Below are 16550 nucleotides of genomic sequence, written 5' to 3' on the forward strand. Positions count from 1 at the left end.
GGAGCTCAGTCCCTGTTGCCCCCGTGCTGCCAAAGACACTGGGCCCGTGTCTAAAGAGAACCCAGAAATACAGATTTCTATGTGACAACTAAGCCAGATTTTAAACAAACACTGTACTGGCCAAACAAAATACATCCCTGGGTCAGATTCATTCAGCCCACGGGCCTCTGATCTAGACTCCATGCTGCACTACAGAAGCAGTGTGCATCGGAAGGGAAGGGGTTTGAGGCCATGTGTGGGGTCGGGAGCTCTTGTGAAAGGGACACAGTCTGCTCTAAATGAGAGGGGGGTGTCCTAGGGCCATTTACATACATGTCAAATGAAGCTCTGGACATTATTATTTTTAATCACTGTTTTCTTCCCGGTCCTTCCCCCCAGAGGTGGAGGAGAAAAGCCTCTTTCATCCAGCACTCAGTCAGCGGCCTCTGCCTGGAAGCCAAGCCCGCCCAGCTGGTGACCAGCAAGTGCCAGACCGACGCCCCAGCCCAGCAGTGGCAGCTGTTGCCGCACACATGACGGTAGCCCGGGGCTTCCTGTACCTTTTGCATGAGACTTTGGGACTGGAAGCGGGTTAGGGTGGGGGAATGTAAAGCAGGCCGTTCCCATCTCCTCACATTTCTGCCGGAATCATCAGCAAACACCCCTGCCACGACACACGTTTCTCCAAAGCTTGTTTGGGGCGGGCACAGGGGAGCAGGCCCTGAGCAGGCTGCCGTCCCTGCCTTGCCCCAGAAGAGAAGGTCAGGATGCTGGACTGCTGCTGGGAGAGACTGGGCAGGCCCCGTGGCCCTTTGTCCCCTCCTTTCACCCTCCTGGGGTCCTGGACAGTGTTTTGCGGGCCCTCCCCTGTTGGCTGGGGAGAGAAGGACAGAAGCCCACAGAGGGCCCCCACGGGATCACAGGGCCCACCTGTGGGATCAGCATGTGGGCAGCATGGCTGGGGAGGCTGTGGGCGGGAGCAGGGAGAGGCAGCTGGAGAACAGGAAGGAGGTCAGAAGCTCCATGGCCTGTCCCAGGCAGGTGCTGGGCTGAGTGTGGGAGGGATGGATCTGGAGCAAAGGATGAATAATTTGAAGAAGGATGTGGATGGAAAAGCAGCAGAGCACCAAAAGAATTAGTTTCTTCCCAACAACCCACAGTTCGTCCCATGCCATGTCAACCCTGGGCATTGTGCCCTGCACTCTGGTCTCCACATTCCCAGCAAGAGGCTGCCGAGGGGGTCTGCACGGGCAGCCTTGGGACACAGTTTATTAAACAGATCCCACTTCTGTTTGGCCATGTGTCAGGCCAAAACCTTTCTCTTGGGCCTTAAGACCTGCTGGTGCCCTGTTCCCTCTGCCTGAGCCTATGGTGATGACCGTGTAAGGGCAGGCAGCCACCAGTGCACCACTGAGCAGCCCCCATCGTCATCCAGACTTTCTGACTCCTGCCTTCTCAACAGCCTTTGCCTCTGTAAATGCAGCATTATGGTGTCGAGGCGGCTGGGAAGAACAGGACCTCCCTTCTGGAGCTAAGACACTCCAGAAGGAGTCACTCCCGAAGACATTAGGGAGTAAGTCCTGTGGCCTAAGCCTCATCCTCACCCCTCCCCACTGCAGGAGGGAGTTCTGAGAGGGTCAGTTCCCACAGTGAGGGGTGGGGGGCAGGAGCTGACTGGCGTCTCTCCTCTGTGTGGAGAATCCCCCGTTTCTTCTCACGGCCACTGGGCTCAGGGCCTGGTCTTGGAAACGTTTCTGCTGTTCTCATATTCTCTTCCCCAACCCTACTGGCTCAGGCAGTGTGATCTTTGGCAAAAGACCAGGGATATGAGGACCCCTGGGCATCCCCCTCCCAAAGCAAATCAGCCTGAGACCTCTAGGGAGTTCATGGATTCCAGAGGGCCTGGGAATCTCCTGAAATTGTCCCCCAGATAGTGCATGTGTGTGCATATGCGCATTTTCCTGGAGAGAGAGGGTCCATGGATTTCCCCAGCTTCTTACAGAGGTCCCTGGTCCCCAGAGGATCTGAACCTCTGCTCTAGATTGGAGCAAGCTGCCATGCCCCTTCTCCCTCCCTGGCGTGCCTAGACTGCTAGGGTCCTGCTCCTCCACGTGGCCCTCAGGCCAGCAGCCCCACCTGGGGGGGGTCTCAGTGGCTTCTTGTCACCCCCTGGCTCTCACTAGGCCCTCACAAGCAGTGCTCTTGTGCCCCAGCACGGGGCCCTTGGCCCCCAGGGCCACCATCTTGCATCCTCTGTCGCCACGTTTCTTCCATCCCCATCTCTGTTGTACGTGTCTCTCCCCCTCCCACAGGCAGTGTGGACCCTTGGGGATGGGGGGGCACAGCTTCCCTCACTGAATGTAAGGGGGCTACTGATCAGAGAAGCCTCTGAGAACTCCTTGCTTCCCCCTGGTCAGACTGCGCTTGTCAGCCACCCCTTGTGGGACTCAGCCCTGGTCTGTTCTTGCTTTTCCTTTCCTTGAGCAAAGCATGTGCCACTAGCTGTCCCTGAGGGCCTTGTCTTTATGAAACACACACTTGGAATAAAACCACTTCTCACATGTACATGTGCACCAGTGCCTTCCTTTCTGACTCCAAAGCCACTGTCCTCTGCCTCATGGAGAAGTTGGGGCCTCGATTCTATAAAAATGAAACTGAACACACTCAGGTCTAAGCCCCTCTTGTACCTGACGACTTGCTCTTCAGCCCATATGCCCCATGGACCCCAGGGAGCCAGCAGGTGGCCCTGCTGCTGGGCAGGGTGGGACCAGAGCCCAGGCTCCTGTGGCCTCATCGCGGGACCTTACTTGGGGCTTTGAAGTGGAAACCACAGGGCTTTTCCCAATGCTGGCCTTTTGCCAACCCTCTCTCCTTCCCTGAGTGACAGCCCTGACCCCCCCAGAACTGCCCTGCCCCACCTCTCCCACACAAGAAGGCAGTGGTAAAATGCAGGTGGGACATCTTCCTGGGTAGAAACAACAAAATAATTCCAGAAAGAGTCCTATCAGTGTAGCCTTGTTGATTGGGTAGCAGATGCTCTGCCTAATGTTTCCATGGAAACCAATAGAAGGCCCCCACCACTCCTGTGATCAGAAACTGAACCTACCCAGGTTAAAATAAACGCTGCCTCAGTGCACATCCAAACTGTGGTGGGCAGGCCCATGCGCAAGTGAACCTCTCCTGCACGCAGCCATTTCTGCCCCCAGCCCCCCACTTCATCTCAGGGTCGCTCACTCGGGGTTCCCAGAACTTCTGGCCACCATGCCCCTGGCTGGTGACAGTTTTGAGCACACAGGGTGGCAGCAGAGCCAGGCGTGGGCTAACTGGACACAGGAAGCAGTTTACCCCAGAAGCCTCTGGCAGTAGTCTGTCTCCCTCGTGGAGGGAGGCCATCCCCTCGCGGCGCACATCCACTGCCCACCTCCTTCGCAGGGCCTTATCCTGGCCAAGCTGGGCCAAGCTGGGCTCTCCCGTTCCATCTGTTTTCCTTCCCAGCCTCCAAGGGCTCTGGTGCTGCTTCTCATGCTCTCTCGCCCTCCTCCAAACCTACCTCCCTGGAGGCCTAGTTTCTCTTCCACCACCGCCACTTTTTTTTTTTTTTTTTCTGGAAAGCAAGACTTTAGCCAGCTCCTGGAGGGGTCTGCCCAAACTCTCAGGTGGCCCTTAGCAACAACGTGCCTTGCAGAGCACAGCAGAAGAGTCTCGAAGAGCACGCAGGTGGGGAGGGCAGGAAGGGCGTCAGCAGGAGGCCAGCCTCCCATTTATCCAGCAGGGAGGGTTCCCTCCGTCCCTGGACCCCTGTGACTTGGCTTCAGTTTTCCCAGAGGCTCTGCCCCACGCCTCTCAGGAGAGGGCTCTTCCGTCTGCAGTTGGGAGAAATAACACGGGTGACACCAGTCTTCCAGGGGGTCCGGCACCCCCAGGCTTGCAGAGGACCTTCCATCACCGAGCGGGGTGTGGTCCCCTCCCACCGAGGGAACAGGAGAAGAAACCAGGAAAGGAGAAGCTACAGTCGTGACACACACCGCTTCGTTCCCGACAGTGCTCCCACTGTCCCTGCTATTGCTGGGCGTCCCTGCCATGTTTGAGTCTGTTTCCTCCAGAGAGAGGGGCCCAGGCAGCTTCTCACCTTAAAATGTCTTCACTGCTGGGCACTCAGCAGAGACCTCAGGTGAGGCAGGCGGGGACCACCCTCTCCTGGGCCCACAGCTGGGCTGGGTGGGTCGCCAGGAGGATGGAGGCTCCAGAGCCGTGGGCCTGGACCCCACGAAGTGTGAGGAAGCCTGTAGATGGAGAGTGGACCTCAGGGCCCCTGTCAGCCAGTCTGTCCCCCACTCTGCCACTTACTGGCCATGTGGTCTTGAGTCCCTTACATCATCTCTCAGCCTTGGGTTCCTCACCTGGAAGAAGGCAGGTACTCCTAGCCCTGGAGGGGTTTTGGGAGGAATGATTTATTTCAGGAGTGCAGAGCATCATTCTAAAAGCCTAGTAAACATGCATTAGTGCTCCTATTAATAAACATCTTGGGAGTGCCCGCTACATCCTAAGCACTTCACCAGGGGTGGTGACAAACAGAAACAGAACAGAAACTGTCTCTGACCTTAAGGACTAACATTCTAGCAGGAGACATGGACAAAGCGGCAGGCCACCATGATACCCCATGATAAAAGCCACAGGGAATGCGGGAACTATGGGGGCAGCCAGGGGGGGCACCTCTCACTGTGGTGTGGGGGGCCAGGACTGCTGATGCTTCCAGGACAGCTGGACGGGCCCCTCGGGACAATGCCTGCCTCAGGCTGGGCCAAGGGCAGGCTGGATGAGGCTTGGTGGAAGCTAGCCATGCTAGCCAGGCTGGTGGCTCAGCAGGTTCATGCACACAGCATTGTGGTGATGTAGACCAGCCTGTAAATCATAGAAGGATTCTAGAAGGAAGCTATGGCAGCCGTTTAAAACCAAATAGACAAAGGGTGCCTGGGTGGCTTAGTGGTTGAGCATCTGCTTTGACTCAGGTCGTGATCCCAGGATCTGGGGATCGAGTGTCGCCTGTGGTTCCCTGCAGGGAGCCTGCTTCTCCCTCTGCCTGAGTCTCTGTCTCTCATAAATAAATAAGAATCTTTTTTAAAAATAGACAAACTCTTGGGCAGCCCGGGTGGCTCAGTGGTTTAGCACCGTCTTCAGCCCAGGGTGTGATCCTGGAGTCCCGGGATCGAGTCCCACATCAGGCTCCCTGCATGGAGCCTGCTTCTCCCTCTGCCTGTGTCTCTGCCTCTCTCTCTCTGAGTGTCTCTCATGAATAAATAAAATCTTTAAAAAATAGACAAACCCTTTGCTTCTTTTTTTTGTTTGTTTTAGATTTTATTTATTTATTTGAGAGATAGAGTGTACAAGCAGGGGGAGCTACAGGCGGAAGGACAGGGAGAGGGAGAAACAGACTCCCTGCTGAGCAGGGAGCCCAATACAGGACTCCATCCCAGGGCCCTGGGATCAGGGCCTGAGCTGAAGGCAGACACTTAACTCACTGAGCCACCCAAGCACCCCAAACTCTATGCTTCTTGAGCTAGTGACAGTTCCTCCAGGGCTCAGTCTTCTTTGTTGAGAGCAGAGGAAGGGAGGATAATAGATGGCCTGGAGAATTTGATGATTCTTATCTGGAGAGAATGAATACCAATGACCAGGTGGTGTTCCAGAAAGACTTGTTTTCTCCTTCCTCCTTGGTTCAGGTTATCTCTGATTCACTCAAACCATCTGGAAACCGAGCCTGTCTTTCAACAATTTGTCTTTCAAATAAGCATCTCTCCGGGTTCAGCCCAGATAACCTGCAGCAATCACCTGAGGTGCTTGTAGGCATGTTTGTCCCGGGGCTCCCACCCAGACCTGCTGACTCCGAATTCCCGTGTGTGCCCAGTGGCCTAGGTGATAACGGAGGCAGGAGGCACAGCGAGTCAGCAACCCTGTGAAGCAGGAGGGAGGATTGGAGGCCCCGAGAGGAGAAGCCATGCAGGGGATACTCGGGATGAGCCCTGGCTTTGGACCTAGTGCTCCAGTATGTGACCTCACGCCAAGAAGCAGAAGCCAAGAGGAAAGAAGGCCACCCTTGCGCTCCTTCCCAGCAGCCGATACAGGAGCCAATGTCCGAGCCAGAACTGGCTCCTGAGGAGAGCAGCCAGGAGGAAGCCCTCATTTGAACAAGGAACCAGGGCTGGCAGGAGAGCCTGGGTTTCTGGATCCAGGGCTAGGAGGGAGCGTCTCCAGACGTAGCTGCTGAGGCCTCCGCTGGGCCTCTCGCCACCATCTGAGTTAGAGGCGGCCCCCGCCCCGGCTGAGGTAGGGCAGCTCGCTGAAGTGCCCCTGGCCCCGAGGCCCGCAGCACCCTCAGACCCGCCACCCACGTCGCGAGGGCTGCCCTTGCCCCGGGATGACTGCTCTCTAGAGCCTTGTTCTTCGTGGGGGCGTGTTAGGGTCACGTCAGGTCACGGTGAGCAGCGGGGGCAGCGGGGGGCAGCGGGGGGGCAGCAGGGGCTTTCTCCGGGGCGTACGGTGCGCCCCCAGCCCAGTGCTCACACCCCGCAGCCGTCAGGTGGAGCCTCGTCGCCTCGTCGCCTCGTCGCCTCGCATCCATCGCAGTGGGTGCCGGGCGGGTGAGCGGCTCTGGCAGCGGTTGGAGCCCCTCAGGGCGCCTCTCGCGGACCACGCCATCTCGTACACCTGTGGCACCTTCGTCATGGCCACCACCGTGCCCACGACCACGCGGCTACCCCAGAGGATGTGGGGCCCAAAGAGTCCTATAAACCACCAGAGCTCAGGGCCATGGGTTGTCAGACACCAGACAGCCCGGCCAAGCGCAGCTCGCACCCGGGTCCCTCACCTGCCATCCGGCCGCACTCACCTGGGTCGTTCCTTGAGGCCTTCTCTGCCGGTGCTTGCTGCTCCTTCGCTCTCCGCCTGGCCGTCTCCGTGGCTCGGGCTACCCTGCTGCCACCAAGCAACCTTCCCAGGTCTCCCGCTCGTCTGAGGCCATCCCGCCTGCTTGTTTCTTCAATGCCTTGAGGGTTCCTCTCCGGCCACAGTGGTCCCCTCCCTCCCTGTGCTGTGACGAGGACATGTCCTCTCTAGGCCTTATCCGTCCTCTCCTGGCCGCCAGGCCGCAGCCCTTGGAGAACATGACCGAGGTCCGCTCCTCCCCCGCAGCACAGAGCCCGGCTCTCGGGGCCACAGTAAATGCTGGCTTGTCCAGAGAACCAACTCCCGGAGTCCCGCTGGGCCGTTTGGTTCTGTTTTGTTTTAGTGACGAGGCATTTTTACATTTAGGAATTAGGACCATGCATAGAGAAAGCCCTCAATCCATGTTTGCTCAATTTTCCTGTTGTTCCTCCTTACAAGCTCCATATCTTCCCAACTCCACCCTCCCTACTTATTAGTTGTCTCCAAACCCCCGACAGCAATATGCTGGTGAAGCCGAGGGCTGACGCAGATTGAGCATTTCCTGTACAATGTGAGTAACAATTTCCTGTATACCCGACACCCTCAATGAGGTAGGTTCCAGTACGCCCACTCCATGGATGAGGGGGCCGGGGCTCAGTCAGGAGAAGAAACTTGCCCAAGAACAAATAGCAAGGTTTAAACTTGGTCCCAGAAAAGTATGTGTCATGTGGTCCCACAGGTCAGGAGCATCTGGGAACCTACTAGCAATGCAAACTCATGGGCCCCACTCAAACCTACTGAATCAGAAGCTCTGGTGGTGGACCTCGGAGGCTTGCAATGCTCACTCAAGTTTGAGAATCACTGGTTTGGTGACTGGGATGGGTGCTGGTCCCCTGAGTGGAGGGCATGGGTCACCACCTGGCACAGCTGGCCCTGTTCTGCCAGGAGGGCTGCCTCCCACAGAGCCCTGGGCTGTGATGGGTCTCTCTGGGGCAGAGGGTGAGGAGATATGAGACGGGGCTGAGGCTTGCTGAGGAGCCACATGCCACATGCCAACCTTGCTTTGTGTGATTTATGAGTTTCTGCCCCAATAGCAGCCACAGATGGCTGACATGGTTATAGAAGAGCTCCCACCCCAGAAGATTCATTAATCAGGGAATCAGTGGTGCACTCTCCCCCTGGCCCCAGCCTGAAGGATGGGCAGACATTTTATCATGAGTTATGTATGTGGTTAAGTTCTCTCCATGGACCATCTGACCGATGACATTCTTGGCCAATCCCATAACGTACTCACCAGGCACTGAGCCTCCCACATTTTAACTTCTTTAATTCTCACAGCAGCTCTGCCAGCTAAGTGTTCTCATTAACACCCCATTTACAAGTTGGGAAACTGAAGCGCAGAGAGGTTAACACCCTTCCCCAAGATTACCCAGCCAGTAGGGGCAGAGCCAGGATTTGAGACCATGAAGTCTGATCCAGGCTCCGTGCTCTACGCTGTCCTTTATTGCCTTTCACAGATGAGTTCATAGCCTCATACCAACACTCACACTTCTGGATTGTTCTGTCCCCATCTTGCACTTCAGGAAACTGAGGTCCCGTCCAAAGCTCTTAGTCTCAGTCTGGAGCCCAAGACTTGTCCCCTGCCACCCCACATCCTTCCACAGCTGGTTTGTAGAAGCCTGGGAGGGTGCCCAGGGCTGACTCATCACCTACAGATGTAGAAAAGACTGAACAGCCGATGAGCCCTAAGTCACAGGGCAAGGCATCGGGAACACCAGGACTTGATGGGCCAGAGAGTGTGATGGTGCTTGTGACAGGGACAGAAGCAATTGCTGACGGCTCTGGGTGTCTGGCTCCAGGTGTCTTCTCTGGAGCTCAGGAGGGTGAGACCCTTAGCATGACCTGACCCCTCAGGCTCAGGGCTGCTTTGCCTTCTCCCTGCATGATGGCCGGGGCTTTTATTTTCCAGATGCATTATTTCTCTTCGGACAAAAGTCTTGTGCTTGTTCAGGTGGAGTTGCCTTCTGCAGATCTCTGTCACTTTGGCTCTATCCACTTACAGTGGGGGATTTGAGGGTGCTTTGTGGAGCCCAGGGGTTCACCCACAGTTTGCACAGGAATCTGGGTCTTCCTGTGCTCATCAAGCAGGTGGGCTGATGAAATTTATTATAACCAAATGTGTCCGTCCTGATTAGGTCTTGGCTGATTTACTGTGTGTCCACAGGGGTGGAGATGAGAGCTCCAGCCTTGTAGCAAAGCCCTGTAGTAAGAGAACATTCGTTCTACTTCTGGCCCAACCACTTATTTATGAGCCCAGTGAACTCCGGCAAGCCACTTAGGTTTCCTGAGCCTTAGTGTCCTCAGCTGAAAAATGGGGGTGTCATGGGGGAAGGTCAGATGAGAAAATAGGTCTGTGCCCAGGTCTCATAAACTGGGAGGCATGTACAGCAGTCTGGGAACCACAAGGGAGTGTTTCTCTAACCCTGGGGCAGGCCAGAGCTACCAGACCCCACGGCTATGGATTTTCCAAATGCAAAGGACAAGGATGTGCTCCAGCCATCAGAGCTCAGTCATGGGGCTCAGGGGCCAGGGTGGGGGTGGTGGTGGAAAGCTGACTCAGAAAGTAGAGATGAGGAGTCCAGGGGTCCACCTTGTTCCTGAGCTGGAGACTGCTGATTTGCCCAGGAGCATATTTCGAGTGGCACTTGCTTTTATCTTTGAGAAGCAAGAAAAGTAGATCCAGCAGGGGACTTGATATTACAAGAAGGCTTTGAAAATCTTCAGACTAGTGGAGTAAGCCAGGATGGGAGCCAGGAGGGAGATTGAGGCAGGAAGAGTGGCTCTGTCTGGGATCTCCAGAGCAGAGCTGCCTCTCTCTCTCTCTTCTGCATCCCCACCTGCCGTGGAGCAGGGCTCACTGGGCCTGCCCCCTGGAGCAGAGGAGATGGGGACTGTGGTGACTGTCCTAACCCAGGGGGCTCTGTGTGTGGAGGACACGCAGGATGAGGCCTGGCCACTCTCTGAAGGCCTCAGGGAGGCCACACGGTTAAGAAGGCCTCACAGATACTAATCAGTGACACAGAGAAAGCCATGGTTGGGAGGCTTGTCCTCAGTCCAGGGTTCACCCTTCCTGGCAGGGCAGGAAGAGCAGGGGCTGTGGAGCCAAACCTAGAGCTGAAGCCTGGCTCTTTCTCTTAGTAGCTGGGCAACATGTGGTGAGTTACTTTACTTTTCTAAACCTCAGTCCTCTCACTGGTAAAACAGGGATAATACAACCCGCTTCTTAGGGATATCATGAAATTTGAATCAACTGACAGCTGAGGATGGGTTGGAATAAGAAAGAAAAGGGGGCATGGAGGACAGAAGAGTGCCCAAACTCTTTGACAGGGTATTTGTCTTCTCACAGCTGGACCACCAGACCCTCACACAGAGAATATGGTCACTAAGTGTTTGTGAATGAATGAGTGAATGAAGGAAGGAAGGAAGGAATGAAGGAAGGAAGGAAGGAAGGAATGAATGAAGCTCTATGGGAGGCAAATGAGTCTCCCTGGGAAGGCCTTGACTGCAACCTGAGCCTAAGCCCTCACGCGGGGTCCCCAGGACTCCAAAAGGGGCATGTATTCAAGATAGACAGGTTAGGCTTGTTCACTTCACAGATGGATGGGTCCTGGCAGGGGTGGAACTGAGAGACAGACAAATGGATGGAATTTATGGGCGAGAATGCCTGAGATTCTCCACCTCCATCCCTAGCCACTGGGCAAGGGGCCTTCCTAGAGGTTCCCTGAGTGTCCATGCTTCCCCCTTTCACCGTGAATCAGGGTTGAATCGGAGTTGTACTTTCCTATTCTCCCACTAGGATGCAAACTGCATAGAGACATGTCCACAGCACCTGGTACAGTGCTTAGCACATGCTACGTGCTCGATAAATGTGTATTGAATGAAGAAATGAGTATAATGAAACGGCTATTCTCCCTGGGGGCTGAGAAGCTCTGGTCTTGGAACACAAGGTTTGGGACGCATGTCAGTTTGTTCTTAGCTTTCTCTTCTAATCTGGCTGTTGATTTGGGTTTTTAAGGAATCAGATGAGGTCTAACCAGTGAAAATTCCTTTTCATCAGGCACAGGAGACCCAGCATTTGCAAGTTAATGCCAAATCAGTGTCTGATTAAACAATGCATGTGAGAGCAAGGGGAGACAGCAGAGATGATGCAGCAAATTCAGATGGGGATGCAGGGACCTGGTGAGAAAAGTGCCTTACATACTAATGAACGTGTCAAAGGCTAGGGCAGTGAGAACTGCAGCTTTGAGATTATCTCAGGTTTTAGTTTAAACCGGCAGCAGAGAGAAAGGACGGAGGCTTCTGCGCAATAAGCTGTGGTCTTCCTGAGTTTTGGTCCAGGGCCAGGTCTCTGGTTCAGGATATGGGAGTCTTTAGTTTATTTGCATACAAATTGCTAACATCAACAAAGTCTTTGCTCAAGCAATTTTTAAGTAAAATGTTATTGCTTCCCCGAAGGCTATAATTCCTTGGTTTTTCTCCTCAACATTCTTCTCACTTAGCCACTCACACTGACCCAGATCTTCCAGCCCAGGAGTGTCCAGAAGAGTGGAAGAAGCCAAAGGAAGGGAGCAGGTTGCTGAGTAATCAAACCCGCTTTTCAGGATGCCCAGAACTTGACCTACAGGTTTTAAGTATTATTTTGTTTCATCTTCAAGCCAACTCTGGGGGGTGGACACTATTACCATCTCCATTTGTAACAAGGAAGTCAAGGTCAAGAAATGTTCTATGAGTCGCTCAAGGTCACACAGCCAGGAAATGGCAGGGCCTGGACTCCAAGGATGTCCGGCTCCTAGAATTACGTTCTTAAACTAACCATCCCTGTAAATCACCCACTCTGTACATTTCTTTAAATATGTAAGATGGTCCTGTTACAATCTGTGATAGTGGGCAGGGGCTATTAGTTTGTCCCTGAACTATTTTCCACTCTGAGTGTGCTGGGGAATTTTCTGGAGTTACCACCGGAGTAGAGCTGGCTACATAATTTGCAGGGTTCAGTGTAAAATGAAAATATGGTTCACCTCATTCATAAATTATTAAGAATTTCAAAAATGATGACAGCAGCGTTGGTCCCTGAAAGCCCTGCATGTCATACAACTTCCGGGTGCAGAGGTTGTATACCTGTGAGGCTGGCCCTGAGTCAGGGTTCTGGGTGGGACCTGCCATTAGGTCTGGCACACGATAAACATTAAACATGTTGGCTAACTGAATGGAACAATTCAACAAATATCCATCTACTGTTATATACCAAGCTGCATGCTAGGCACAGGGGATATAGCAGTAAGCAATATGTGTTAAATTCCCTCATCCCATGGAGCACATATTCTAGAGACGGAAAAACAAGTCAACCAAAAGACGAACAAGATCATTTCAAGATACTGATGGGTGTAAAGCAGAAAGTAAATGGGGCCAATGTGATTGTGTTGCTAGGAAGGTAAGGGCTAAGTTTAGATGGGGTAAGAGTTGGCATGTGATGCAAGACCTGCATGATGGGAGCCAGCTGGAGGATTCTCTGGGGAAGAGCGTTCAGGCGGAGGGAGCAGGGAGTGCAAGGCTTTGCAGGCGTGGCCCTTGGCCTGACTGCATGGGCACTGTAGGTGGAGTGGCTCCATCCCCATCAGAGACCCCCTGTGGGAAGCTAGGGCCCTGAGCTGTGTCCCTCCATTTGTGACAGTCCCCTGCCTACCGGTCTATCCTGCGTGTGCTACTCACTCTCTCAGTGTCTGTGCCAGTGTCCCTGGAATTCTGTAAAAGCACCAACTTCTTTACTGCTTAGAGCTTTTGCACCACGGATCCTCTGCCTACAACACGTGTCCCCCACTCTGTCTGGCTCTTTCTCATCTTTCAGATCTCAGTGTAAATGCCAAGCCGTACAGGGGCCTCTGCCCATCCAAGCTCAAGTAACTCAAAATATCATTCTGTTTTGTGAAACTCTCATGATTTCCTTCACAATGGTAGCCATGTCAGTGTCTAGTTTAGCCTGTAAGGACTGTGAGGGTAGTGTGGACCAGTTTCATTCACTATGAACCTGACAAGTTGATCCCCATGCCCCTCACTCCTTTATACTGGAAGCAGTGTTAACAGGCAAGTGCAAGTGGGAGTAGCTTCTTGATGCCTGCTAAATGATTTACCAATTAATAAACACATACTGAGAACCTATTATTTGGAAGGGACTAAGGATTCCAATATGAAAGATTTAATTTCTCCTTCAGAGTGGGATACCCGGGTGGCTCAGTGATTGAGCATCTGCCTTCAGCCCAGGGTGTGATCCTGGAGACCTGGGATCGAGTCCACATCAGGCTCCCTGCATGGAGTTTGCTTCTCCCTCTGCCTGTGTCTCTGCCTCTCTCTGTGTCTCTCATGAATAAATAAATAAAATCTTAAAAACAAAAAACAAAGAGTAGAGAATATTGAGGGAGGTGGATAAATCACACCAGCAATTCCACACAGTGAGATAACAGCCATGACAGAGGACGCTACTAGAGCCCGGAAACTAGGTAAGTAGAGGATTTGGTGATCACTTCCGGGAGGTGGTGATGCCTGAATTGAGCCTTAACCCACTGATGAAATTTTGGAATATAGCTTAAGTCCGGAGCCGACAGCCAAGAAAGAATTCTTGAGACATCTTTGGTGAAAAATGGTGGTTTTATTAAAGCACAGGGACAGGACCCGTGGGCAGGAAGAGCTGTTGCCCCGGGCCTGTGATGGGTAGCTGATTGGGAGGGATTTGAGGATAGTTTACTCTCTAAGGAATTTTAGAAGCAAGGTTTCCAGGAGCTTGAGGGCGCTAGCTATTGTTGGGGAAAGGTCATTTATTACTAATAAAACATTAGTCATGAGACCCTTCAGATGTGTATCGGTGGCCCATGTGCTTGGAGGATGATTGCCAACACATATCTTGGGGGTTTAGAGATAAAGAAAACTTCTAAAGGAATTTTTTTTTCTTTTTTTTCTTTTTTTTTTTTTCTAAAGGAATTTTTATACATTAAAGTAGACTTACAGGATCCTGGGGGTCGGGCTAAGATTGCCTTTTGCCCTTAGCAAAGTATGAGCATTGAGTCAGTTGAGTCCATAGTGGAATGTTCCTCTGCCTGTTTCAAGGACTTGTCCAACATGCTGCCCCAGGCTTGTGCTTTGTCTTCAGCTAGTCCTCTATTCCTCCATCATTATGATTAGGGGTTAGAGAGTGTGGGCCTTGAGGAAGCAGACATGCCCATTAAAGGAAGGGAGTGTGCAAAAGCATGCAAGTGATTGTGTGGCACAGTCTTGGAAGTGAACAAAGTGTGGCGGGGAGCAGGGATGGGGGACTGGTGGGAACCAAGTATGATAGGTGGGCAGGTGCTAATCATGAGAAACCCTGTGTATCAAGCTAAATATTTGGATTTTAAGAGTGACAAAGAGCTTTCAGCATTTTAAACCGGAAAAATGACATGATCAGATTTTTCATTATAGAAAAGCCCCTCTTCCACAGCAGGATAGAAGACAGAGTAGGAGAGAGTTGTAGGGGACACCTGCTCTTGTCAGCAGGCCCACCCTTCCTCTCCTGGAATATGTGCCCTCCCCAGTGCTGTGAATCAGAAGCTTCTGTTTTGTTACAGACTGTATTACTTAATTTATTGCTGTGTAACAAATTACTTCCCGATGTAGGGACTGTAAACAACTGGATTCATTGTCTCACGGGTTCTGTGGGGCAGGGGTCCAGAAATGGTTTAGTTGGATGGTTCTGGTTCAGGGACTTTCATGAGATTGCAAATAGGCATTGCCTAGTAAGTGGAAGAAGCTGGTCTTTGGGACACATGGAGCTGACACCTAAAGTGGGGAGAGAGACTGGAAATGGTAGGCATTCTTGATTACCCAAGTTTCTGGTTTCATTTGATCCTGAATTCATCTGTGTTCTGGCTGTCCCTGTAATTTGGAATATGACCCAGTATAAACTACATCCCCTCTATTGCTGCCTCAGCCCTGGTAGGCCCGCAGCTCTATTCAAGACAGAAGAGTTGTTTTGGATGGGGTCAGGGAGGAGGGCTGATGAGGTCTGTCTTAACTGGCCTGTGTTTTCTTTTCTTTTTTTTTTTTTTAATAAGGATTTTATTCATTTATTCATGAGAGACACAGAGAGAGAGAGAGAGGCAGAGAGAGAGAGAAGCAGGCTCCATGCAAGAAGCCCAACTTGGGACTTGATCCCGGGACTCCAGGATCATGCCCTGGGCCGAAGGCAGGCGCCAAACCGCTGAGCCACCCAGGGATCCCCCTGGCATGTGTTTTCAAGAGGAATGCCTGCTCTTAGGGAACAGAAAAGTTAACCTCCCTACAATGTTCATGTTGTTGGCCTCCTTGACCCTGACCACGTGACCAGCTGAGTGCCACAACTACCCGCACCCAAAGCATATTGACTCGGTAGAGTAAGACCTCATTTTGCAAACAGGCAATGATCACAATCTCCTTGGGGACTGGTGGGTCCTGGGTTAGGAAGGGATTGAAGTTGGCATGACAAAATCAGCTGTCACGTGTCAGCCTAATGAGTCCTTCCGACTCCTGGCACAGTTTCCTTGGACCTCTGAATGACAGCTCACTTCCCCACCAGACTGAGGGAGATAATGGAGATGGGTCGAGATGCTTGAAATTGGGTATTCAGAAAACACATTTGCTTTTCTCTAACAGGAACAGTGTGTCAAATGCAACTACCCACACTGAGGTTGGGCAGAGCTGGCAACGTCTTACAAACTGGCATACACAGCTGTCAGAGGTGCGAATGCCCCCTTTGATATTGGCACTCCCTGTCCAGTCGGAAGCAGGCTAGAGAGATGGTTAAGCAAAGGTTGTTAAATTCCACCAGAATTTAGTTTGAAGTGCTGACTCTGTTTACATCCCCGAAGGAAGCTCATTAGCATGTGTCAGAAATGTGGCTTCAGTGGCTCCAAACATCCCCTGCTGCTCTGGGCTTGCAGAACTGCCAGCCTGACATAGTACAACTAACTCGGTCTCCTTGCAGTTTCCTCCTGCCTGACTGGCCAAATTGTAGAGCAAAGGCTTCATTTGTGACCCAGATATGTTCTGCTTGAAGAATGTGGCATTTCTCTTGCCGGGCTCCGGTTGTGTGGAGGGAGCTGGGCAGAGTTCCAGGCTAGATAGAGTAGTGAGCACGAGGCGTGGCGGTAGAGGAGGGACCAGTGCTCGTGGCCAGCCTCAGAAAAGACCAGAGTGCCTTCAGCATGACAGCTGCATGGTAGTCAAGACAGGATTGTCACTGCCATCTCCATGGTTTTTGTTTTCCTTTTAACTTTTCATTGTGGAAAAGTTCAAGCATGTAAAAAAGTGAAGGGATTAATGATAACTGCCAGATTCAACAAAGATCAGTTTATGACTAATCTTGTTCCATCTACATACTTCTACTGGATTATTTTCAAACAAATCACAGGTATTATGTCATTTTATCTGAAAACATTTCAGTACATACTCTAAAAGATACCTTACAAAATAACACTACCATTACCGAACCTAAAAAGCTTCACAATAATTCCTCAACGCTGATGGAATCCATACTGGTGAGAGGAGGAAGCTCCTGCACTCTCTTCTTTTTCATCCTTGATTTC

General features: G+C 52.3%; 1 protein-coding gene across 2 annotated transcripts in view; it reads left to right on the forward strand.

The window, feature by feature from the left end:
* Positions 1 to 2544, forward strand: part of GALNT16 (polypeptide N-acetylgalactosaminyltransferase 16) — a 93904-nt gene extending 91360 nt beyond the window's left edge. For both annotated transcript variants that reach the window (XM_077909767.1, XM_077909766.1), the window contains one exon: positions 379 to 2544. In XM_077909767.1, the coding sequence (XP_077765893.1) occupies positions 379 to 516 (138 nt within the window). In that variant the 3' untranslated portion in view covers positions 517 to 2544. The remainder of the gene's footprint in view (positions 1 to 378) is intronic.
* The last annotated feature ends 14006 nt before the right edge of the window (positions 2545 to 16550 follow it).

Source organism: Canis aureus, chromosome 9 (assembly GCF_053574225.1).
Source record: "Canis aureus isolate CA01 chromosome 9, VMU_Caureus_v.1.0, whole genome shotgun sequence".
Lineage (NCBI taxonomy): Eukaryota > Metazoa > Chordata > Mammalia > Carnivora > Canidae > Canis > Canis aureus.